Below are 26,022 nucleotides of genomic sequence, written 5' to 3' on the forward strand. Positions count from 1 at the left end.
ACTTTTACCAATGATATTTGAATCGCGACCTTCCGTACGGCAGCCTTGCATGCGCTCCTTTTTAATGATTTGTCCACAGAAAATATTATTTTCTTGAAAAATCACATTGGTATGTGTAACACTTCATACCTTGGAACTGCAATCACGATCCTTTTAGAAAGTGACTCCGGATCAAGGGATCGCACCATGCGGTAGTCATTAGCAATACCCCAAAACTGAATCCGTATCTACTACTCCTAGGTTTTCCAGAGTACGAAAGCACAGTGTCATAAGTGTGGCAAGGGGGAGAGGAATTCTCCCCGGAATCCCACCATCTCAAAATGTCCAGTTTATGGTATATTGCCGAAATTGTTTCTCAAATGGGAGAAAGCTAGTATTCGAGGACCTCCGCTACCTTGCTGAGGAGCGTGTACACATTCCAAAAGCCAACCATAAACCCTTTTCGATGATTAAAAGTCGTAGCCATGAGGTCAGCTCCTATCCGAGGCGTTGTTGATGTTTCGATAGCAAGGTAATTTGCAGGTCGCTACTCCATAAATTTATTTTAGTCGCCTATTACGACGAACCGGAAATACTTTCAGTGATCAGAGTGAAATTATGCGGTGTTTCCAACGATTAATTAATTGAAGTAATAAAAACTTGTTGTTTCTTTTCCGTTGGTGTGGGTATTTTATTCTTGCAAATTCCGATATTTCGGGAACCACTTGTTCCCTTCATCAGAGCAAACAAGTTTGCTCATCTGTAGACATTAAGGTTCTATTTATACTATTCTAAATCTATGATATTATAATTATGACTAAAAACTTATATCTAAGTCCTGAAAAAGAAAATAAATATTTAATTAACTTCCTAATAGCTAATTTACCTATTCTAAAACTAGACGAGATTATTTTACTTTAAGAGTTTTCTAAACAATGGGGAATAGCAGTTACCCAAATCTGAGTTCAACCTAGTGTCAACCGGTTGTTTGTTAATGAACCAGCTTTCGTAAGCATCCAGCTGGTTAGTCTTTCTTACCTGCTTTAGGACTTTCAAGTCCTCAGCGCTTACTTTATGACCGCATTCGACCATATGTTTTGCCACCATAGATTTAGTGGGTTTTCGGGAGTGCTTTACAGCCAGCTCTGCCTCCTTCATGTGCTCCCTAAATCTGGTGGTCGCCAATCTTTTTGTTTGCCCGATATATACCTTCGGGCAATCTGAGCAGGCGATTTTATAAATGCCGCTCATCTCTTCTACCGTTTTTCGATCTTTTTCCCCCGCCAGCTGGGTTTTTAGCTGGTAGATACGGCTTGATTCTACCAGCTGTATGTCAAACCTTTTCAATGTCCTTTGTATGTGTTTGGACAGATTTGAGAAGGTGACACTTGATCTTTTTTGAGCAGTTAAGGTTAATTGTTGGCTATAGAGTGTAGTAAGATTACTACGTTCTAACCTTCGGGTGTGTTTCTTAATCATTGTTTCTATGGTGGCGCTGGGGTACCCGTTCTTCATAGCCGTGTCCAAGATATAGAGTTTTTCGCTCCGGTAGTCTTCCTCAGTGAGCGGAATTGTTAGGAGGCGGTGGATCATGGTGCCATAAGCAGCCATTTTGTGTTGGTAGCTGTGGAACGAAGTGGCCGGAATTGTACGCTGGGTGCTGGTCGGTTTCCTGAAAATAGAAAAGGTAACTTGTCCATTTTGACGTTTGATTGTCAAATCTAGGAAAGCCAATTGATTATTCGCTTCAATCTCGTGAGTGAAGGTTATTTTAGGGTGCAGCATGTTGATTTTATCCAGCATATTTTGGATATTTGTGTCCGAGATCACTGCCAAAATGTCGTCCACGTACCTGAACCATTTATTTGGCAATAATCCATCCTCCTCCATTTTTTCCTCCAGTGATGTCATGAAAATTTCACTTAGGAGTGGGGAGAGGGGATTGCCCATCGCTACACCTGAGGTCGTTTTGAAATATTTTCCCCTGAATGTGAAATAGTTCTCACTCATGCAGAGGGAAGCCAACCTCGCATATTGTTTAGCCTTTTTCCTCCATTCTGGAGTCGAACCAAAACGTAGTAGCCACTCTTCAAATTTTGTTATCGTTTTGAAATATTTTCCCTTGAATGTGAAATAGTTCTCACTCATGCAGAGGGAAGCCAACCTCGCATATTGTTTAGCCTTTTTCCTCCATTCTGGAGTCGAACCGAAACGTAGTAGCCACTCTTCAAATTTTGTTATGGCTTCTTTTACAGCCGTGCTTGGGAATAGAGCTTTGACGTCAAATGACACTAGTCGTTCATTATCCGCCAAAGCCCCCACTGCACTCAATCTATCAATCAATTCTTTCGAGTTTTTTACGGATTGGTTTCCGTTAATGGATCCCAATTTTTGGCATTCATCGACCAACCATTTAGCAATGTTGTACGTAGGGGAGTTAGAATCTGCAATGTTCTCCCTCATCTCATTGCCTGGTTTATGAATTTTTTTTTTTATGAATTTTTTTTTTTATGAATTTTTTTTTTTTGTTTTAAAAATTTTTGGTTTGCATCTAATTCTAGGTAACGAAGGGTTTGGCATCCGCAGCCTGGTGGGGTTGCCAACCACTAGAGAGCATTCTTTGACGGCCTTCTCTACTCTTTTTATAGCAAACTTGTTTGCACTGATGAAGGGAACAAGTGGTTCCCGAAATATCGGTATTTGCAAGAATAAAATACCCACACCTACGGAAAAGAAACAACAAGTTTTTATTACTTCAATTACTTTCAGTGTATTCTTAAACCGCAACTCACGGGGAACAATATGACAGAAAAAAGTTAAGAAGCTATATGCAAGCATATAAATTGATAGCGTTAATTTTTTAAACTGGTTGTCACAATCAAGATGAAGATAGAGTGGATCTCCCGCAGATTGAAAGAACAAGTGCTTTTAAAAAGAGGGTTTAAATGCCTTCAATTGACTGTAAAGCATATCCTTCAAATTTGGAGAAAACGATGAAAAAACGATTTAAGTTAAGAGAGCGAGGATATTCCGTGCATCTGGAGTTATGTGAAGTAACCACAATCTCAAAATCCAGAAAAAAATATATGTAGCTACTGCAAATACAGTCCCTTGTGTATTGTGGTGCAGTTGTGGCTACAGGCTACATGGTCGCAAAGTTCACTTCCGTGTTATTGGTTTGAATAATGGAAGAGATTCATCATGGAAACTTCCTTTGGAACGTTGGCTAGATTTATTAAGGCAGAATATTACTAGGGTAACTCAAATTAACACTATCAATGGCAGCAAGTAAAAGTAAACTGCAAAAGATTTACCGGAACTATACCATCCCCAGTGAAACATCTACAGTTGAAATTCTGGGCATACTCAAGCAGAAAATTTTCTGTGGTATGCGGTCGGTTGCGAGGTACGGCAAAAATTATTCCAAGTGGGTTCAGGATGCAAAGTACGCGAGGAATAAGCGGAGATTCTTCAGATCACTTACAAATCACAACGGAAGCAAAAGAATTTTGGAGTAGCTTTGGGGGTCTGGTGTCCTGGAACGCTCACATAATCTGGTCTAAACTATACAAGGGGGTTCTCGACGAATTTTCCCATTAACCAACCAACACCAACAAAGCACTTATATATTTTTAAGTAGATAGGGTTGTCTGAGCCTAACTGCTGTATTAGGTAAAATCCGGCTTGTGCCAAAATTGTGACAACTCGAAAAAGAGTTAAACTTTCATATTTAGATCACGTTTTCTCCCATTTGACGCGTAATACTCCTAAATTTTTCTTGATAAAGACCATCATTTTCACATGTCATTTGAAGGGGAATCAAGGAATCCTGACAATTGCTTTGGTGAGAGGAGAGACATTACGGCATAAGAAAATGGAGAGGCGAAAAAGATTCGCGGTCTCACAAATCAGGGGACATTAATGTTTCTAGGCCAGAAAAATAATTTGCAAACGCTTCATATAACTAGCTTAGGTCACAGCCTCATTGAAAATTATTTGGAACCATCAAATACATGAGAGCTCATGAGAGGTAAAGTATTGAATTCTTAGGACCCTATTAACAATTCACATGGAAGTTAATCGTGGCCGGTTTCGTGGACCAGCTTTTTGTTGGTCTGGGGTAGAGTTGTTATCTACAACAGGGATATTTATCATAATATCAGGTGAGGCATACTAAATATAATAGACTAAAATTATTTTCCTTCCAATTTCAACAGTAAATTAATGTTGAGCTTGCAATTAAGTGTTTACTGGAATTTGAATCTTAAATTTTTTTTTCTCTATTAATATCTAGTATTAAACTCGATCTGTTATTCGAAATGAAAGGAGCTTACCATGTAGAATTTTCGACAAAGAAACTGTTTTGTTTAAACCATCCCAAATAAAGACTTATTTTGCGTTTCACACCAGAAAATTGATAACATAAGTAATCAAATAAAATCAAATGATAAGCTAATCTCGAGAATATTTTCTAAAGTAACTGTCATAACATCTTATTTATCATCTAAAATGCAAAGAAAACTCCATTGCGTTATGCATTTGATAGATGTAGTTAATACTGTGAAGATGATAAACAATTTACAATATTATTGCTTGTATGGAAGAGGCTCTAAGACTATCTTGCGAAATTATTTTTTTGAGACGCAATGACTTGAAAAATACATCCTCATTTGGAAAGTTAGCTAAGTTGCTCAACGACTTTACCCGTTTTCTTATTCCTAAGTTCCCGACTCCCTCCCATATAATCAGCGGTCCTGGAAACTAGTTATATAAATTGGTTAGCACTTGCAATTTTAACATCATTCCGGATTAATCTTTCTGGTTTTTATCAAATTACAGCGTAGCGAAACAATGACTGACCTGAATATTATCACTGGTTCGAATCTTTTTTTCGATAGTGCGAGAAAGAAAGTGGACACCACTAGTATTGTACCTCGATTTCAAGGTCAGCTTATAACTTACTACTTATACAAACTAACCAGTACTGTAGAGGGAAAATTCGGACCCAGGGTGAAAATTGTACGGAAAAACTGAATCCCAGGTGAAAATTTCTTTAATTGAAATTTATAATGTAGGAAACTCTGGTCCATGAAACACTCCCCCTTTCTAACTCCATCTCATCAGGCCTTTAGATCAAATTATAACTTATGTTTCATACCAACAAACTTTTGATCTTTTTGAAATACAAATCCAATTCAGACCAATGATAGTACAAATTTCTGAATAGTTCTTTGCAATTGTACTGCAGAACAGCAGTGATGTGGCAGGGATCCTCCTCGAGTGCATTACAAAAGCGTCTATCAAAGACAAAATTTTCTGAGATATTATATAATATAAACATGCAATAGACACATATCTGAGATATCCGAACATGATCAACAACTTTATTTCCATTATTACCTATGTAAAATTTAGCCCAATATTCGCACAGCGAAATCACACAAGAATATGAGGTCAGTATGATGCAGCAATACATTGGTGAATTCAGATCACCGACAATATCCAAAGTAAAATAAAGTATTATCTTGCATTCCAGATAGAAAGATAATGACAAACATGATAATCAGACAGTATCAAATGATAAGCTAATCTCTGGAATATATATTTCCTAAAGTGACGCAGAATCAGAACCTGTTTACTACCCAAAATTATAAAGAATGCAAAGTAAATTTTGAAAATTGTTCCCACTTTCTTTCAAAGGACACAACACATCAGTATTAATCTATACATAATTTGTCTTTTTCGAACAGAACAACAACTGAAATTAGCGAGCTACATTATGATAATATTATAACTGCCGGCTTCCAACAAAGCGGAAATCACCGTAGGAAGGTCCGTTTAAATAATCGACGAATGAGACTTTTGGATTCAAAGGATGCCAAATGGGAGATATGTGCACTATCGGACAAAATCAGTACGATTTTTATGAATGATAACTTACCAACGTTACGTTTTAATAAAATGGGGATTCCTCTAAAAGAGAATTGGTATATAAAATTTCAAATTGTGGACTTCTTAGTAGGTTAAAACCGGAACAAACTTATAGTTCCACATTCACATTCGGACAAAGTAACCTATGCCTATGTCAAGATTGGGATTAAATATATTTATAAGATTAAGCTCCATAAAATTAAATTCGGGATCTTTGGGCTTTTGGTTTTCGCAACAAAGCTATTGTCGAAGGAAGCGAAAGATTTGTTAGTAAATGATCGTGCCATTTCTGGAGCAAGAAAAATAGTGGAAAAATATAAATTATGCAGAACAACTGAAAGTTTTAAGACATTGTGTGGTCGAAAGCGGAAGATTACTGCGGTGGATGACCGAAAAATTTTGATAGAAGCTAAAAGAAGGTCAAAAGATTCCTCAAGGGAAATAAAAGAAGCCACCCATTTGAACATTTTATCACATACAGTGCAAAGAAGGCTAGTTGAAACAGGAATGATGAGTTATTATCGCAAAAAGAAGCCTCTAGTGCATGCAGCCCACATTAGGAAACGACTTTCATTTGCAAAAAAAAAAAATATTAAAATGCTCGAATCGTTTTGGCACAGAATAACCTGATCGGACAATTCAAAATTTGAGATGCAAATTTAAAAAAAAAAACGTAACCGAGTTTGGTGTGCGCCTTCCCAGAGACAAAAACCAAAATTATTAAAGCCACGGTTAAACACGGAGCCGCTGGAGTCGGACATCTGGTGGAAATTAATTAAAAAATACATGGAGTGCATTATGTAAATATTTTAAATAGCTTTTTATCGAAAGCGGCATTGAGCAATTAGAGTGGCCGGCTCAATCGTCAGATTTGAATCCAAGAGGTTCTAGTGAATCTGGACTCTTTCTGGAGAAGCATACAAGAAGAGTGGAAATTTAGTTAGCAGTGCTCCAAAAAGATATACCAGATATTAAATATGACACTTTTTGACACTTTTTTTTATTTGAAGTAATCATTGAACTTATTTCTTATTTTGTTCACCTTGAAATACAGGCTCCACACCGTTTATTGGTTTTTTTATAAAACTTTGAAGATTGAATAATATAGTTTTTGTTAATTATATACTATTATGAAATAAAGAAAAAAATGTAGTTCTATTTTAAAAACAAAATGCTTCCGTTTTTGAGTTTGCCTGGCGAGAATACTTCATGGTTTGCATTTTATTTTGTCCTATAGTTCAGCTAGAGCAAACTTAATTGAGGGGCATTATGATCATGCTATCTAGCATTGAATGAGTCGCCATGATCATATCAACCAAAGATCACATTCAAATGTTTAATTTTAATCTTACAGATTATAGATCGATAATTACTTCCATCATCAAAAAAAGTTTCAAAATAATTTTGAACGTTCCACAAACGCAGTAACTTATCGCTTTCACAACAGTGTAATGATAATTAAACTGAGGCACAGTCCCTAAATTTAAGTGACTCCTTTCTACCCCTTCCAATCTTCCCTACTTTCGCTGGTCATTACTTATTTTCGTACGCATGTAAAGATATTTTCGGAATACACTTAGTTGGATACTAATCGAGGCCATTCGTTTGACACTCCAAGTGGTTATATTTGGTAAAAAATACTTTCACCCCTCAAACTGAACGTGGAACAATGTCGTTCACTGGATACTTGTGAGTGACACCCAATTTCGTCAGAAGGTGTCACTATTTCTGGAAAAGTTTGCGTGACAGGCAGGCGAACAGACAATGAACCGATTTCGATAAATTTTTGTTTTGCACAAATCCTTAAAAATGAGGAAAGCCGAAATAACAACAAAGAATATGTCTGGGTGCTCCACAAAGGAGTGAACAGGAGACAATTAAATTGATTTCGTCGTCAGTGGAATCATTTGAAGATAGATTAGGGCAAAGACCTAGGCTACCGTGTCTGCAAGTATCTATGGTAATGTTGGCAAGGTTTTCTATATGCATTTATTGTACTTTTTAACGATAACCCCCAACCCCATCTTTATTCTAATGAATAAGTAAAAGTGGAAAATTTCCATATATGTACAAGAAGTTCCTCGCACGAATGCTATCAGCATCTTAGCGATATGGTCGTCTAAGAAATTTGTAGTTTTTCTGACTATCTATGACTACTATGACTATGACTACTCTCAGTTTTCAAGCAGATGTCAGCTTTCCAACAACCAATTCAAAAAATACTGCAATAATCATTTTTCATTATACTAAACGTTGAATAGTCGAATTGATTGAATATATTACCAATCATAGAAACCAAAAAGATATAAACAGCAGAAGATCCAATTACTATTGATTAAGTAACCATATCATGACAAATTATGTGACACAGACGGAAAATTCTCTTTAAATATTTGCATTCATCATCGTTATCCAAAAGCGGAAGAAGACTTGGGAGTTCACTGATAAGGATGCGATTAGTTTCCAATCAAACTGGACGTTAGCACCAAGAAAGTCAAAAATAAAGGGGCTCGTGGTCAAAGTGATAATGCATTGTTGAATAAACAAATTTGTAATTTCTAATCGTAACGCCAGGCAGTATAGATAAGACGTCCAACAATATTTTTTGAAATATAGGAAAAAATCGTGATGGCATGGGAAGACCCTGAGGAGCTATTGCGAACTGTTCTAGTGAAAATACTCTACAATGCAATTATTAAATTAAATATTAATATTTTGTTTTTGATCTATGTGTACGCAATATAATCTGAGAGAAGCCAAATTACTGTTATGGTGAATCAAATGAGTGAATCAGCACTAGCAATTACTAATGGGATACTTCTGTTAATTTTTTTCGAAACCCTCTAAAAATTTTGGCACAATGTCTATTACTGGTCAGAAATCTCGATGGGGATACCATATTTCTGTCCGCTTTAATTACGTAGAAGCAGTGGATCCAAACAATAGCTGACAGCAAAGGGCAACTTTCGGAATAGCTGAAATAGCTTTTTTTCTTCCCTATATACCCACCTCCTTTACGTGATTACCGTTCAATGGTCCACGAGGAAATAGTTGCCGCCCGATCCAATTATTGGGCTTAATATCTACTCGATTTTCTCATTATATCAAAGAGAGAAAGAAAATGAGAAAGGCAAAAACTACAAGCTTTCAAGACAGAAGATTGAAGTAATAACCTCGGGCTAGCGCAAAGCCCACCACCTCTCGGTGAACCGTTACAGTTTAGAATTAGAGTCCTCTAAAACATTTCAATACCCAGGTGCCAATTGGACAGTTGCCAAATCAATTATTGCAAAGTTGAAATGATCTTCGCATAGTTTACTGTGATACGAATTGAGCGAGGAATAGGTCGTCGATATATTCAACCATTGATTTTAGGCAAAATATCTGCCATAATTGGTAACAATTGATACCCCATTGGAAGTCTATATACGTTCCTAAATATACAGGGTGCGGCAGCATAACTTCCTTTTTTAAAATGCGCGCTACACAGTTAGTTGATGTCATAGCGGAGCGCTAGTGGTCTCGTTCAAGAGGGGATACTGTAAAGTTTTGTCCCGACACGGTTCAGTCGCCATCATGCGTTGGAATAGTGAGGAGCGTGCCTTTGCCGTTGAGGTTTACTTTTCAAGCGGATGTTCGGTTATTGCAACACAGCGTGCATTTCGGAATCGCTTTAATTTAGCCCCGTTGGCTCCCGTCCCAGACCGCAAATCAATTGTTACATGGGTCACTACATTCAGACAAACTGCAAGTGCGACAAAAGGAAGAACTGGAGTCCCTCGGCCCGTTAGATCACCTGAGAACATTGAAGCAGTGAGAGCGTCAATGTTGCGATCGCCACGGCGTTCTGCGCGCAAACACGCATCTGCCCTTGGACTATCCGATCGTTCTGTGAGAAGAATTCTTCGTGATGATCTTCATTTTCATCCCTATAAGATGACGATAGTGCAGGAACTTTCAGAACGTGACTTCAATTCTCGGATGAACGCGTGTGAGCTTCTTCTTGATGTCGTTCCCGAAGGTGCTATTCATTGATTTTATGGGGTTTTTTGAAATCCCATGTTTATGTGAACCGTCCAAGAAGCCTACAAGATTTGAAGACTAACATCCAAGAAGAAATTGCCAACATAACACGTGCTATGCTAACAAGAGTCATGACAAACGCCATAAATCGGTTTACGCAATGTATGGAGAATAGGGGACGTCACCTAACAGATTTGATCTTCAAAACAATGTAAATAAAAACTTTAGACATGTACCTACATTATAAAAAATAAATAAATATTTTCCGATACATACAATAGTTTTTATTGAGTTTTGAAAAAAGGAAGTTATGCTGCCGCATCCTGTATTATTGCTAAAGCTAAAATTGATGTCTACCATGTAAACTCTTAGTTTGGTATAGTTTCTAATTATTTGAATGTGTTGATGGTCAAATTGTTAATCTTTGCTCGAAATTGAAGTCCACGACAAGTGGTTACACAGCGCTAACTCTACTGAATAAAATTGGCCTTATGAGAGGGTCTAGTCTACGCATCCTCGGAAGCCCATTAATACTGGCTTCATCCTTATCCAGTGGTAAAAGGTTGGTATAAAACTTTATAGGAAAATATTGAAAAAGTTCTGAATTGGAAAAAGAAACTCTGATTTTCGAATGGAAAATTGTTAATCAGACTTACAAAACCCACCAAGTATTCACCTCATAGGGGTCGGGTAGGGCACAGTATTTTGCAACCGTTAAACTAATATAACGTGCAAAATAACTGAGCATGAGCAACAAGTTGGTAACCTATTCACGTAGAAAAAAACTTGCCTCGAATCACAACAGTGAGTCTCAGAACAAAAAAAAATTTTTGAAAAAATGTCATCGAATAGTCTCGGTTACAAGGAGAAGACTATTGGAAGGCACCCCCAGTGACAGTATTGACTGAAGAAAATATCCAAAAAGTCGAGAATAATGAAATTGTGTCAGATAGCAGAACTACAGATAAGCAAAAAACAAATTGGGGAAATTTTAAATGAACATTTCATTATCATCAACGGCGCAACAACCAGTATCCGGTCTAGGCCTGCCTCACTAAGGATCTCCAAGCATGCTGGTTTTGCGCCGGAGTCCACCATTGCTCCATATGAAGCAGAGTTTGTCTCGCTTCCTTCTTCTTTCTCAACAGATAGAGATCTTCGATAGATATTGCACTTATAGACTTTCCGGGCTGTATAATTCTCACCAATATGGATTAAGTGACCCGCTAATCGCAACCTATTGAGATCCTAACAACCAGTTTAGTTTAGTTCACTAGGGGAGCCGCAGCTCCGAGCACTCAGGCCATTGTTAGGCCCATTGTACTATCCCCGTAAATTGCGTATTCAATGGCTTCCCGCTTACGATATTCGCAAGCTTTAGCGAATCTGAGAACATTCTCCAGAGGTAGAGAGTGTGCAGATTCTTCATTGAAGAAAACCTTGCCAAGGTGTCTTCGTCTGAGATCTGAGGATGCCGGGCAGCTACATAAAAAGTGCAGGGCCGTTTCCTACTCCTCACATTGGCTGCACATAGCCGAAACCACTACCCCAATCTTTTCCATATGGTAGTTTAAGGAGCAGTGTCCCGTTAAAAGCCCTACTAGGGTTTAATGTCCCACTTCTTAAGGGACAACAAAAATGCCGCTCTAGTGGCCCTAGACTCTTTCACAAGGATTTTCGCTTGCCGCAAGAGTCCAAATTTCTCCACTCGGTTGCGTGAACTCTTGCAATTTCACCCTTCAGAGTAGACTTGACAGTAGATGGTCGGATTCCAAGAGTTGGCTCTGGCCCCACCATTGTGGATCCAGACCCTCGGCGAGCCAGTCTGTCAGCCTCCTCATTACCGACGATGTTAGAGTGTTCCGGCACCCACATCAAGAATATTTCGTTCAGTCGGCCAAGTTTCAGCAGGACCTGGTGACAACTCCACACCAACTGGCTTGATATGTCTTTGCCATTTAGTGCTGACAATGCCGCCCGACTGTCGGAACAGATTCGAATGGTGCGACCCCTCCACTTTTGTCGCAGACATTCTTCTGCTGCCAATGAAATGGCATATATCTCCGCCTGGAATATGGTCGTAATTTTTCCGAGGGGTCGGGCCAGTTCTATAATCGGATTCTCCGAGAACACCCCTGCGCCCGATCCATTCTCCATGAAGATTAATAGGTCTGTAATCTGAAGACTCATGGCCATTTGTTGACCATTCTTCCTTTTCGGTGATTACGACAGTGTATGTCTTTTGAAAGACGAATCTGGAAACTATATAATCGATCGGCATCAGGGCTACCGGATGTTTTTCGAGGAATTTCCAGATAGACGCATGACCGTGTGATTGGCCGGCTTTCCACGCCCCAATGGTATCGGGCCTATATGCGTCGTTGGCTGCTTTCCGTTTCACCTCCAAGTGAATGGGGGCTTTTTTGTTTTTTTTTTTTGGTTTGGGGGCGACTTTTTTCCCAATCTATACTGGGCTTCGTCTCATGGCCGCACTCGCTGGTCAGTGAATTTGGCTGAAGTTTCAATTTATTTGGATGAGAGGTTGCTGTGTCAGCAAAGGGTTGTAGATGTCGGAGGCTAGGAGCTTTTATGAGCAAAGTGCCATCTTAGGGCTATGTTTCTTGGGGTTTTTGTCTAGCCTATATGTATATTCTTGGGCGTATGGACAAGTTTGAGATCAGATGAAAAATATGTGTTTACAAGTCATGAGCGTCGATGGCTGGAGTAAGATAGGGTGATCATGACTTATGTATAGTTGCTCTGGAGTTTGTGGTAATTGAGAGGCAAATGGTGATTTGCAATTTGGCCGTGTAGGCTGTTGTTGGGGTAGGCTGGATAAGGTTTTAGACCTTAATTTCCCAGTACAGCGTTCCTTTCCTAACGGAATTCTGTATACACTTTAACTAGTCCTTTAAGGACCTCATCAAGCGTTCCTAAAGGGGTGTGTGTCGCAATTTGCTGAATAATATAGATCGAGCAATGATGGGAGATAAAGGCAAGGCATCGGGTATGTGCCTGATTTTGTTTATTAGGGTAGTTTGCTATATTATCAGTATTTATGTAAAAGGAGAGATTTTTATTCAATATTGAATAAGGAATAATCTTTGGGCTGAGACTCATTTACTCTGTTGTTCTTCCAGTCTATGAAGGACAGGGAGAGGATGTGAGTTCATCACAGAATATTTTGGGTTTTCTGTTTGTAAATGAATGATTTTGGGTTGAAGATGTGTTTTGTTGCTTTGTAATACGTACAGTATTATGGGGTGAACATTTTGTTCAAGATTTGTTGAAGGTCCTGGTTTTTCCAGAGTGTGTCTGGTGGGTTTTGTATGATGGGTTTTTTATATGATCAGAGGCAGGTAGCTGTTTTTGTTTACGTGGTGATAACTTGGCGTCTGTTGTGGAATTTCAGACGATTAATGATTGATGTATGTCGCGACGGTATCATTAAGACGGTATATTGTGTTGAAGCGTTTACCGGGGTTTTTCTTTTCGGGAATAATAGATTATGTGGATCGATTGAATATCTATGTTTCTGGGATTTTTGCGTTTTGTGTGTGTCATCCTCAGTATTAGATGAGGGGTGAAGTGTATTTGCGGTACAAATGTTTTGTACATGTAGTGTTAGTTTTGGGGTGTTTTCCAGTGTTATTATCAACGTAGAGATGATAATGGGGGACACTGTAGAAGGAGAATATGTGATATAATCCATGCTGATGGATATTTGAAAATTAATGAAGTCCTAACATTTTACTCAATCGCTGTGTTTTTGTGGTTGAGAGATGTATGGGAGCCTGTTTGGCCATTGGAAATTGTTGATTTGGCCAAGGCACTTGTAATGTGCTGAGGGCCTACTCTCATGAGAAGAAGCGATATAGACGAGTAACTCAAATATGGAAGTCTAAAATCGAAAAACGACAAAAAGAGGACGCCTAGATACGTATTTCGACCCCGTCCTAGAATGTCTCATCAGTAGGCTTGAATACTCAATTAAAAAGATTTTGAAACATTTAGCATTCCCTACGTAACCATCAACTGTTTGTGGTTCCTATTATATGAAAACATGTATGATGACATGTGAAATCAGTATGTATGTGAACCTTTGGAGGCCCCTTTTGTGATCTTTTGTTTAGTGGGGAAGCATGATCCCGATAGCATTGAGCGAAAAGCAAAGAAAACAGGAGAGGACACGCTGGGTGGTGTGATTTTTGTGTGAATATCCGTCTTATGGAAGGGACGGTGGTGTTCTTTGAGGTAATGTTTTATATGAACAGTTTGCAGATGACGACAATTCGTGAAGTGGGAGAAAAGGATATGTGTCGTGACGAATATGGTGAGACGGTTCGAGCGGAATAGTTTTTTTTAAGTCGAAATAAGATCTGTTGACTGCCAACAACCGTGCGCGGATTTCATCTTCATAGCTGTTATCGGTTGTAATTTTGAATATTTGCACATGAAAAAATTATTTCCCATTGGGTACCGTGAATGCTCACATAGAGATTTTTTTTAAGTTGCGTCAGACTGATTTGGAGAATGTTTGCAACCGCAGCGTGACCATTGATGGAGCTTGGGTTCGCCAATATGATCCGGAGTTCAAATAATAGTCAATGCAATAGGTAAAAGGCGGAAAAAGCCACCACAGAAATTTCGAAGTAAAAAAGTCAACGCCAATAATTATGGCTACCATTTTCTGGTATAGCGAAAGTATTTAATTGATTGATTGCTTGCCTTTTTGGCCCTCTACATGAGGATGGACGATTCCGTAGCCTACACAATGACGAAATCCATGAGCGATACCGTGACCGTCCGGTTGTTGAAATATTATCTTTTACATTTCATACAAAAACTAATTCTTTTCTCCTTTTATTACTGTACCCTAATAAACCTTTTTCTTAGAAAAGAGATAAAGTCCGGAACTCATTCTTTTACTGTTTATACAAGTGTGCATGTAAAATGAGTTAGATAAATGCTTGTGGTACATATAGTTATATATCTGCTAGTTTTGTTCAATAAGTACAGTCTTCGATAGACCTTTTTCAAGTTAGTTAGTCACTCCTTCATCATCAACGGCGCAACAACCGGTATCCGGTCTAGGCCTGCCTTAATAAGGAACTCCAGACATCCCGGTTTTGCGCCGAGGTCCACCAATTCGATATCCCTAAAAGCTGTCTGGCGTCCTGGCCCACGCCATCGCTCCATCTTAGGCAGGGTCTGCCTCGTCTTCTTTTCCTACCATAGATATTGCCCTTATAGACTTTCCGGGTGGGATCATCTTCATCCATACGGATTAAGTGACCCGCCCACCGTAACCTATTGAGCCGGATTTTATCCACAACCGGACGGTCATGGTATCGCTCATAGATTTCGTCATTGTGTAGGCTACGGAATCGTCCATCCTCATGTAGGGGGCCAAAAATTCTTCGGAGGATTCTTCTCTCGAACGCGGCCAAGAGTTCGCAATTTTTCTTGCTAAGAACCCAAGTTTCCGAGGAATACATGAGGACTGGCAAGATCATAGTCTTGTACAGTAAGAGCTTTGACCCTATGGTGAGACGTTTCGAGCGGAACAGTCTTTGTAAGCTGAAGTAGGCTCTGTTGGCTGACAACAACCGTGCGCGGATTTCATCATCGTAGTTGTTATCGGTTGTGATTTTCGACCCTAGATAGGAGAAATTGTCAACGGTCTCAAAGTTGTATTCCCCTATCCTTATTCTTGTTCGTGCTTGTGTTTGACCAGTGCGGTTTGATGTTGTTGGTTGATTCGTCTTCGGTGCTGACGTTGCCACCATGTATTTTGTCTTGCCTTCATTGATGTGCAGCCCAAGATCTCGCGCCGCCTGCTCGATCTGGATGAAGGCAGTTTGAACGTCTCGGGTGGTTCTTCCCATGATGTCGATATCGTCAGCATAGGCCAGTAGTTGGGTGGACTTCAAGAGGATCGTACCTCTTGCATTCACCTCAGCATCACGGATCACCTTCTCGAGGGCCAGGTTAAAGAGGACGCATGATAGCGCATCCCCTTGTCGTAGACCGTTGTTGATGTCAAATGGTCTTGAGAGTGATCCTGCTGCTTTTATCTGGCCTCGCACATTGGTCAGGGTCAGCCTAGTCAGTCTTATTAATTTCGTCGGGATACCGAATTCCCTCATGGCCGTGTACAGTTTTACCCTGGCTATGCTATCATAGGCGGCTTTAAAGTCGATGAACAGATGGTGCAACTGTTGTCCATATTCCAACAGTTTTTCCATCGCCTGCCGCAGAGAGAAAATCTGATCTGTTGCTGATTTGCCTGGAGTGAAGCCTCTTTGGTATGGGCCAATGATGTTCTGGGCGTATGGGGCTATCCGGCCTAGCAAGATAGTGGAGAATATCTTATAGATGGTACTCAGCAACGTGATACCTCTATAATTGCTGCACTGTGTGATATCTCCCTTTTTATGTATGAGACAAATTATGCCTCGCTGCCAATCGTCAGGCATTGATTCGCTGTCCCATACCTTGAGCACAAGTTGATGAACCACTTGGTGTAACTGGTCGCCTCCATATTTAACCAATTCGGCTGTAATTCCATCGGCTCCTGGCGACTTATGATTTTTTAGCCGATGAATTGCACGGACTGTTTCTCCTAAACTTGGTGGTGGCAGTATTTGTCCGTCGTCTTCAGTTGGCGGGACCTCCAACTCGCCGATGTTCTGGTTGTTCAGTAGCTCATCAAAGTACTCAACCCATCGCTCTAATATGCCCGTTCTATCGGAAATCAGATTTCCCTCTTTGTCTCGGCAGGATGAGCATCGAGGTGTATAAGGCTTCATCCTGCTGACTTGTTGGTAAAACTTCCGCGCCTGGTGCGGTTGCTCCCTGTACTTTTCTAGTTCACAGACTTGTTGGTTCTCCCAGGCCTCCTTTTTCCGTCTGTGAAGTCGCTTCTCCGCTCGACGGAGTTCGTGATAAGTCTCTGCGCGTGCCCGCGTTCTTTGAGAATGCAACATTACTCGGTATGCGGCATTCTTACGTTCCGTTGCTAGCTTACATTCATCGTCAAACCAGCCGTTCCGACTCCTTTTGCGGCTGGGGCCAAGTATATTTGTGGCCGTATCCATGATAACATTCTTCAGGTGGTTGTGAAGATCATTAGTTGATGCTTCATCTCCAGGTCCTCTATTTACTGCGGTTATTGCGGCATCCATTTCCCTCTTATAGGTGTCGCGGAGGGTTGTGTTGTGGATGGCTTCAGTGTTCACTCTCACCTGATTGTCAGAGGGGATTCTAGGTGGTATTGTTATTCGAGCTCGGAGCACCATGCCAACGAGATAGTGATCCGAGTCTATATTGGCCCCCCTATATGTTCTGACATTCATCAAGGCTGAGAGGTGGCGGCGTTCGATCAACACGTGGTCAATTTGGTTGAAAGTGGTCCCGTCTGGAGAGGCCCACGTATGTTTGTGGACCGCTTTCCGCGCAAACCAGGTACTTCCAACAACCATTTCGTGTGATCCTGCTAATTGAATAGTCCGCAGTCCGTTATCATTTGTTTTTTCGTGTAAGCTATGGGAGCCAACGTATCGCCTGAATACGGGCTCCTTCCCTACTTGGCTGTTAAAATCCCCAAGTATGATTTTGATATCATATTTGGGACAGGCTTCGAGGGTTCTTTCTACTGCCTCGTAGAAGGTATCCTTCTCCGACTCTGCAGTCTCCTCTGTAGGGGCGTGAACGTTTATGAGGCTTATATTTCTAAACTTGCCTCGCAAGCGCAGAGTGCATAGCCGTTCGCTTATACTTTCAAAGCCGATAACAGCAGGTTTCATTTTTTGGCTGACTAAGAAACCTACTCCGAGCACATGGTTTACTGGATGACCGCTATAATATATGGTGTAGTGGCTCTTCTCCAGGAAACCGGTCCCTGTCCATCGCATCTCTTGCAACGCTGTTACATCAGCCCTATATTGGGACAGGGTATCGGCTAGCTGCTTATCAGCTTCATCTCTGTACAGGGAGCGCACGTTCCATGAGAAAATGCGCAAATCGTTGTTCCTTTGTCGTTGCCGGGTCCGTCGTTTTAATATCCATCCTATCCGAGGCTCCTGTTGTGGCTTCGTAACGGTTGTTTTCCATGTAGGGTTGTCAGCCCTACTCAACCCCCAACCTGGAGGACCAGTTGGTACAATTTGTCCCGTTTTTAAGATATAATAGAAAAGAATAAATAAAATTAATAATAGAAAAGAACAATTGTGCTTTCATTTAAATAGATTCTGTGCCAATATTTCAATAGGTTATGGGCCCAGTACACGTTGTGAATTAGTTTTGGTTTTGAAAAGTAATTTTGAACAATACAAAGAATAGTGGATTCTGTGAAAATTGAAAAACAATAAAATATAGGTAGTTATGGATCGTGTTAGTGCGAAAAGAAACATTAAACCCTTTGACGGTGAAAAATATAGTGTCTGGAAATTTCGAATTCGCGCCTTATTAACCGAATTAAATGTTGTGCAAGTTGTAGACAGTGAAGTTCCAGATGAAATAACCGAAGAGTGGAAAATTGCAGAAAGGACTGCAAAAAGTGTAATAGTAGAATATTTAAGTGATTCCTTTTTGAGTTTTGCAAAGGAAGAAAATACGACAAAAGAAATAATAAGTGACTGGGATGCAATATACGAACGAAAAAGTGTCGCAACCCAATTGGCTTTAAGAAAGAAGTTACTCTCTTTAAAGTTGCAAGGTGATACAAAACTGATAAAACATTTCACTAATTTCGACGACATTATTCGCGGCATGTTGGCGGCTGGCGCAAAATTAGATGAAACTGATAAAGTTGCACATTTGCTGTTGTCATTACCGAATTCGTATGATGGTATGATAACTGCAATAGAGACATTATCAGATGATAGCTTAAGTCTAGCTTTCGTTAAAACACGACTGTTGGACCATGAAGTTAAATTAACAAATGAGGGACGAAACTTATGTGAACAAGTGCTCCATGTTGAAAATGTGTCATACAATAAAAAGAAATTTAAGCAAAAAGGTGCTATGAATAAAAGCGACTTTAACAGACATAATAATAAAATTAATAAATTAAAATTCCCTAAAAATACAAGAAAATTTGAATGTCACCATTGTGGAAGGAAAGGGCACATCAAAAAGGACTGCTATTATTATAAAAACTCTAAATCGAAGTTCGATAAAAAGAATGAAACTATGGATAAGAAAAGTGAATCATCAGCAAAGAATGCTTACGCTTCGGGATTCGCATTTATGATTGGTGATAATTATGAGAGTGACCACGTGAAGAATGAAATAGAATTTGTCATCGATTCTGGTGCATCCGACCACATAATAAATAGAGAAGATTTAGCAAAAGACTTTGAGCATCTTCAACATCCGTTGAAATTATCTGTGGCAAAGACTGGATCATTTATAACAGCAACTAAGAGAGGCAAACTGAACGTAATCAGCAAAATAGGGATACAAGGAGAATTAAAGGATGTTTTGTACTGCCCGGAAGTTCCATACAATCTATTATCTGTAACAAAAATGCAAGCAGCTGGAATGACGATAATTTTTAATGAACGTGGTGTCGTTGTTCAAAAAGGTGGTAAGACCTTGATGACAGGTGAGCATTTTAACAGTATTTTGAAGTTGAATTTTAAAGTTGGAATTTGTAAGACAGAAAATATTGATCGCGCTTTCAATGTTACAAAAGTCAATTATAGCCTGTGGCATCAACGATTAGGACATATAGGCAAACAAAAGTTTATAGAATTGAAAAATAAACAAATGATTTATGATTTAGATCAAATTTGTAACATAAATCCTAGTGATGACTTGTGTGAAGCTTGCATTAAAGGTAAGCAAGCCAAGCTACCATTTAATAAAGAAAAGGATAAAAGTCATGTAAAAAGACCATTGTTTATTATTCATTCTGATGTTTGCGGTCCAATATCTCCTACGGCTATAAACAACAAAAATTATTTTGTGTTATTTGTTGATGCATATACACATTATTGTGTGTCATACACGATTGCACATAAATCCGACGTTTTCCTGGTTTTTAAAGACTTTGTGGCAAAAAGTGAAGCACATTTTGATTTAAAAGTAGTAAATTTATATAGTGATAAGGGAGGAGAATATCTATCAAATGAAATAAAGGACTATTGTTGTGAAAAAGGTATTACTTATCATTTGACAGTTCCGCGAACGCCACAGTTGAATGGTGTTTCGGAACGAATGGTAAGAACGATAACCGAAAAGGCTCGATCCATGATAATTAGTGCTTGTATGGATAAAATTTTCTGGGGTGATGCAGTTCTCACTGCTACCTATTTAATAAATATCACTCCAACTAGAGCCCTAAAACAAACCAAGACACCATATGAAATGTGGCATGGTAAAAAGCCACAAATAAAATATTTGAAGATATTTGGTTCTACTGTTTTTGTACATAACAAAAACAGTAGAACAAAGTTTGATGATAAGTCTTGGAAGGGAATATTAGTTGGATACGAGCCAAATGGTTACAAAGTATGGGATGTTGAAAGAGAAAAGTATGCAATAGTAAGAGATGTAATTGTTGATGAACTTGATTTTATAAGATCAAGACCTATTGCGAAATGTGAAGGAGTTAATAAAAGAAACTTTGAAGATAAAACTGATGTTTCTGACAAAAAATCAAAATCAGTAGAAGGTCAAGTATCTGAAAATATATCAGATAAAAATAATGTGCAAGTAGAAACTGATTCCGCTGGTATTCAGTCAAAATCAGTAGTTGACCGTGAAAAATCTGATAATAGTAAATCAGATGTGACAGATCCCATGAGTGAAAAAAATGAAAATGAAACTTCTGTAAAAGAGAATAATAGTCCGAATTCATCTGATAGTGATAAAAAAATTCCTAATGAACCAAGGAAAAGTGATCGAATTAAGTGTAAGCCATTGGTAAATTATAATGAAGATAATATAAATGATGATCACATTTTATGCGCTCAATTAATAATTTGCAAAAAGAAGAAGAGATCAAATTAAAGATAGTGATGATAAAGATAAATGGGAAGAAGCAATAAGGGAAGAATTAAATTCTCTTTCAATTAATAAAACTTTGACTTTAGTACCAAGACCAGAAAATAAAAATATTGTTGATTGTAAATGGGTTTTTACAATAAAAAATGACGAATTTGGAAATCCATTAAAATATAAAGCACGCCTTGTTGCAAAAGGTTTTAGTCAACAATACTTGGTAGATTATAATGAAACCTTCGCACCTGTTGCAAGAATTTCTAGTTTCCGACTCATGATTGCATTCGCCAATCAATTTAATCTACTAATTCATCATATGGATGTAAAGACAGCCTTCTTAAATGGCAAATTAAAAGAATAATTTTATATGAAAGTTCCGCAAGGAATATCATGTAAAGAGAATTTAGTTTGTAAACTGAATAAATCCCTATACGGTTTGAAACAAGCAGCAAGAAGCTGGTTTGAAGAGTTCGATCTTGCTTTAAAAGAAAGAGGTTTTCGTAGTTCACCTGTTGATAGGTGTATTTATATTTTAGACAGAAAAGATATTTCGAAAAATATATATGTAGTACTTTATGTTGACGATCTTGTGATTGTGACTACTGATATTGATACATTAAATAATTTTAAAACTTATTTGATGAATAGATTCTCAATGGTTGAGTTGAAAGAAATAAAGTTATTTTTGGGAATAAAAGTTACTAGGAATGGTGAAGAAATTACTTTAGATCAGAGTGCATATATAGAAACAATTCTGAAGAAATTTAATATGCAAGATTGTAAAGCGGTTTCCACTCCACTCGAAAGTAAATTAAACTATGAAGCTCTTAGTTTAGAAGAGAACTACAATGCACCTTCTGGAAATCTAATTGGATGCTTAATGTATGTAATGGTATGTACACGACCTGATTTGAGTGTAGCTGTTAATATTTTGAGCAGATACATGAATAACAATAATCAAGAGTTGTGGAAATATTTGAAGAGGATATTAAGATATTTAAGAGGGTCCACTAACATTAAATTAACATATACAAGAAACAATTATACTAATATATTAATAGGGTTTGTAGATTCTGATTGGGGTGGAGATGCTAATACAGATAGAAAAAGTACCACTGGATATCTATTCCAATTATTTGAAAATTGTACAATAGCGTGGAATACTAGAAGACAAAAATCAGTAGCAGCTTCTTCTACAGAAGCAGAGTATATGGATTTATTCGAAGCAGTTAGAGAAGCATTATGGTTGAAATCTTTATCAGAAAGTATCAATCTCCATATCCCAGAACCAATTATAATATATGAAGATAATGTTAATTGTATCAGCATAGCAAATAATCCGACCAATCACAAGAGATCGAAACACATTGATATTAAGTATCATTTTTCTAGGGAACAAATAGAAAGAAAAATAATCAAAGTTAGTTATATTTCAACAGATAATCAGCAGGCAGATATTCTAACGAAGCCCGTATCAGCAATCAAGTTTAAGGAGCTCAGAACCGCGATCGGCTTGGAGTAATATAAGGTACTTTAAGTGAGTGGTCTGATTAGGTTTTGACTGGGTTTTCCTAATCCTTGCAACAAATGTTGGACTACAGGTATTTTGTAATTTTCCCAGAAAGAACATACAAAGGAGTGACTCTAGCATTTTTGATATGATAAATTCTTAGAATTTAAAACATTACATTTCACACGATTAGTTTTTGAGGGGCAGTGTTGAAATATTATCTTTTACATTTCATACAAAAACTAATTCTTTTCTCCTTTTATTACTGTACCCTAATAAACCTTTTTCTTAGAAAAGAGATAAAGTCCGGAACTCATTCTTTTACTGTTTATACAAGTGTGCATGTAAAATGAGTTAGATAAATGCTTGTGGTACATATAGTTATATATCTGCTAGTTTTGTTCAATAAGTACAGTCTTCGATAGACCTTTTTCAAGATAGTTAGTCACTCCTTGCTTAATAGAAAAGAATAAATAAAATTAATAATAGAAAAGAACAATTGTGCTTTCATTTAAATAGATTCTGTGCCAATATTTCAATACCGGTTGTGGATAAAATCCGGCTTAATAGGTTACGGTAGGCGGGTCACTTAATCCGTATGGATAAGGATGATCCCACCCGGAAAGTCTACAAGGGCAATATCTATGGTAGAAAAAGAAGACGAGGCAGACCCTGCCTAAGATGGAGCGATGGCGTAGGCCAGGACGCCAGACAGCTTTTAGGGATATCGAATTGGTGGACCTCGGCGCAAAACCGGGATGTCTGGAGTTCCTTATTAAGGCAGGGCTAGACCGGATACCGGTTGTTGCGCCGTTGATGATGATGGTGATTGCTTACCTAAACGGACTACAACTAAATGCCAGTACTACGTTAATTTCCTGTCAATCGTGCAGAAAAAAACGTGGCCATTGAGCGCGGAGTGCTTTTTCTGCATGACAAGGCGCCCGTCACCCGCTCGGGTTTGCGTTAAAAGCAACAGGATTCTCAGGATCTGGCCACCAACTTTTAGATTAACTGTAACAAGTGCACTTACCATGCAAGTATCCATTTGTAATCCTTGAGTAGGTCATAGAATGCCGCAAGAATATGATATAAAGACGCGCTCCATTTTTTAAATAACAAGCTTACACTGCAATTTATTATCATTTACAACCAATCTCCGGCGACATATTGAAGACTTGAAGTCCATCAGCGAAGAAATAACACAATTGGTGAGGACCTAAATATACTCAGTGTGTGTGGTTTGAAAAGGACAACTATTCTATTGGCTTTCGCCATCGTTAGGTGCCACTGATATTAACGTCCAATTAACGGAAAGGGTTATCGTCAATGCGAATTTTGGCAGAGTTGAGATTAAATGGTCTACATTAGTATTCACTATTGATTTACTTTGAATGCATTTAAAGCTGAAAGTAGGAGTATCACGGTGCTTTGCCCCGTACAAGGTTTTTGCCTTCCTGCTCTTTACTCTTCGGCGTTTCTGCACGCTATGTACATACTAACAGTAAGTTCTATGAAGAGTACTTTTTATTTGCGTTGGACCCAGTGTCTAATCAAATAATTGATAAATTTCAAACGATAACAGAAATGAATTATTGATAACGTGCTGATGTGGACCACCCCCTTCCGCGACCTATTTCTACCTGAGTTACAATTAGACCGAACGAGGTGGAATCATGCAAACTCAAATTAGGTACTTACGATTTCGTGCTGAAGCTTGGCTATATTGTAGTTGGCCTGGGCCAGGCGGACGCTTAGTGTGGCCACGTCGCTCGTCAGTTGGGCCCGCTCGCCGGAGTTTCTATCCACGAGTTTGAGGAGCTTGTCCTCGAGCGTTTGGTTGACTTTCTGCACTCGTTTGTGAGATTCGTATAGGCGGTCGTACTTATCCTGCCATGCGATGATACTGTCTTCGAGCTCCACCTGGCGATCCGACTCCCGCAAACAAGCCGTTTCCATGGCGATCAGTTGGCTCTGTTTGTCCACCAGCGCCTGTTTTAAAACTTCGATTTCCGCATGCAAGTGCACATCGCAGTTGGCACTGCCACCCTGTTGCACAACAATGAGCCGCCCGGCGAACGAAGGGTTGGTTGTCAGCCCCAAAAGCAGCACAAGGAGAGAACAAAGAAGGCAAACGTAAATTGAGTGGTACAGACGGCACCGGGTTGATGACCTGAATCGCGGAATACCCCGATAAGCGGAGCGACAAAAGCGAAATCCTCGCTAAAGACCGGCTGGAAAATTACTGATTGAACGCTAGCGCAAAGCCTGCTGGCCGAGTCCCCCGACTTTTCCCATTGTAGACTGATAACGCCTGTTAGTGATAAGTGGCCGTCCATCAGTCAACGAAGGGTGACCCCGGCGAAGCGGCACAGTTCCGGGCACCACACAACTGATAAGCAAAGCAAACAGAAATGACAACACATAAACCATACTTAAACCTACAAAAAAAGAGTAATTCACAGAAATAAACACTTTTAATCATAAAAATTGGACAATGAACCAAATGACAAATCATAGACTAATTAATCCGAAATGCAACAGAAAAACCATTGTGGGCCTGTGTCCACGGAATCCTTAGCCCATTCGGACCTCCCAATAAACACTATAATGTGCGATGGTAGCCCAACCGTGCAACTTTTATCCGCCGCATCTAAATGAGAATCGCTGTCCTGTCGTCAGCTCCCAGATTTCTGCTAGCCTGCATCCTGTCATCCCGACATTTTTCATCCGAATTCGTCACACTTGCTCACCTGCTGCTCGGTCGTTTCGGACATTTTTCCGCCTCCTGTGAAATTTCCTAGCAATTCATGCGGCTAACGCGACCGTGTTTAGTCATAAATTCAGCGGAAAACCGATCAACGTTCGCGATTATCACTGCAGGACGAAATATTTTGCTGCGACGTCCCGACGTCGTCGCTTCTTCGCGTTTTCCTTTGTGCCTTCGATGGTTTTTTGACAGTTTTGATGGCAATACCCGTAAAGTTGGATTACTTTCAATTTCTAGCCGCGACACGAATCCAGACTGTAGAGGTTTGAGAAAATGCTCTGCTGGTTTGAACATTTAATATTAAGCTTGTTTCATAAATACCAAAAGATGTATTCACAGTTTGAATTGTGAATTAAAATAGCACCAGCCGTTAAACTTAGCCCTGCCCTATTTTGGATCAATTTATTAACCAGCAGTAAAAGAAATACTGGTTAACCAAAGCATAGGAGGTAAATTTGTTATAAATTAGGTGCAATAATTTCATAACTAATCATTTGCATTATGCATCAGCGATCAGCAAAGAAGAGCAACAGCCCAGACATAAAGTCCGTGGTACCCAAACGAAAATTTAAATTTGCAAAAAAAAACCAACCGGAGCTAATAAATTCTCAGTATGAAAGTTTGATTTTTTTAGGGCATTAGATTTAGTTTAGGTCCTTTTACTACAACTTCTATTATGTGATTCCCAATGTCTGGTGATTATTATTATTCTGTTAAGGGAAAGTCACACCGCGTCCTTAAAGAACTATTGTGCCCATTTTACTGGTTATAGTGTACCTATTGATCATAGTATCTCAAG

The 26,022-nt window shown here is 39.0% G+C and overlaps 1 protein-coding gene across 1 annotated transcript in view; it reads right to left on the minus strand.

The window, feature by feature from the left end:
* Positions 1 to 24,750, minus strand: part of LOC119649119 (tight junction-associated protein 1) — a 74,814-nt gene extending 50,064 nt beyond the window's left edge. Inside the window, exon 1 of the mRNA XM_038051120.1 lies at positions 24,155 to 24,750. Within this exon, the coding sequence (XP_037907048.1) occupies positions 24,155 to 24,412 (258 nt within the window). The 5' untranslated portion in view covers positions 24,413 to 24,750. The remainder of the gene's footprint in view (positions 1 to 24,154) is intronic.
* Between the last annotated feature and the right edge of the window lie 1,272 nt (positions 24,751 to 26,022).

Source organism: Hermetia illucens, chromosome 2, assembly GCF_905115235.1.
Source record: "Hermetia illucens chromosome 2, iHerIll2.2.curated.20191125, whole genome shotgun sequence".
NCBI classification, from domain to species: Eukaryota; Metazoa; Arthropoda; class Insecta; order Diptera; family Stratiomyidae; genus Hermetia; species Hermetia illucens.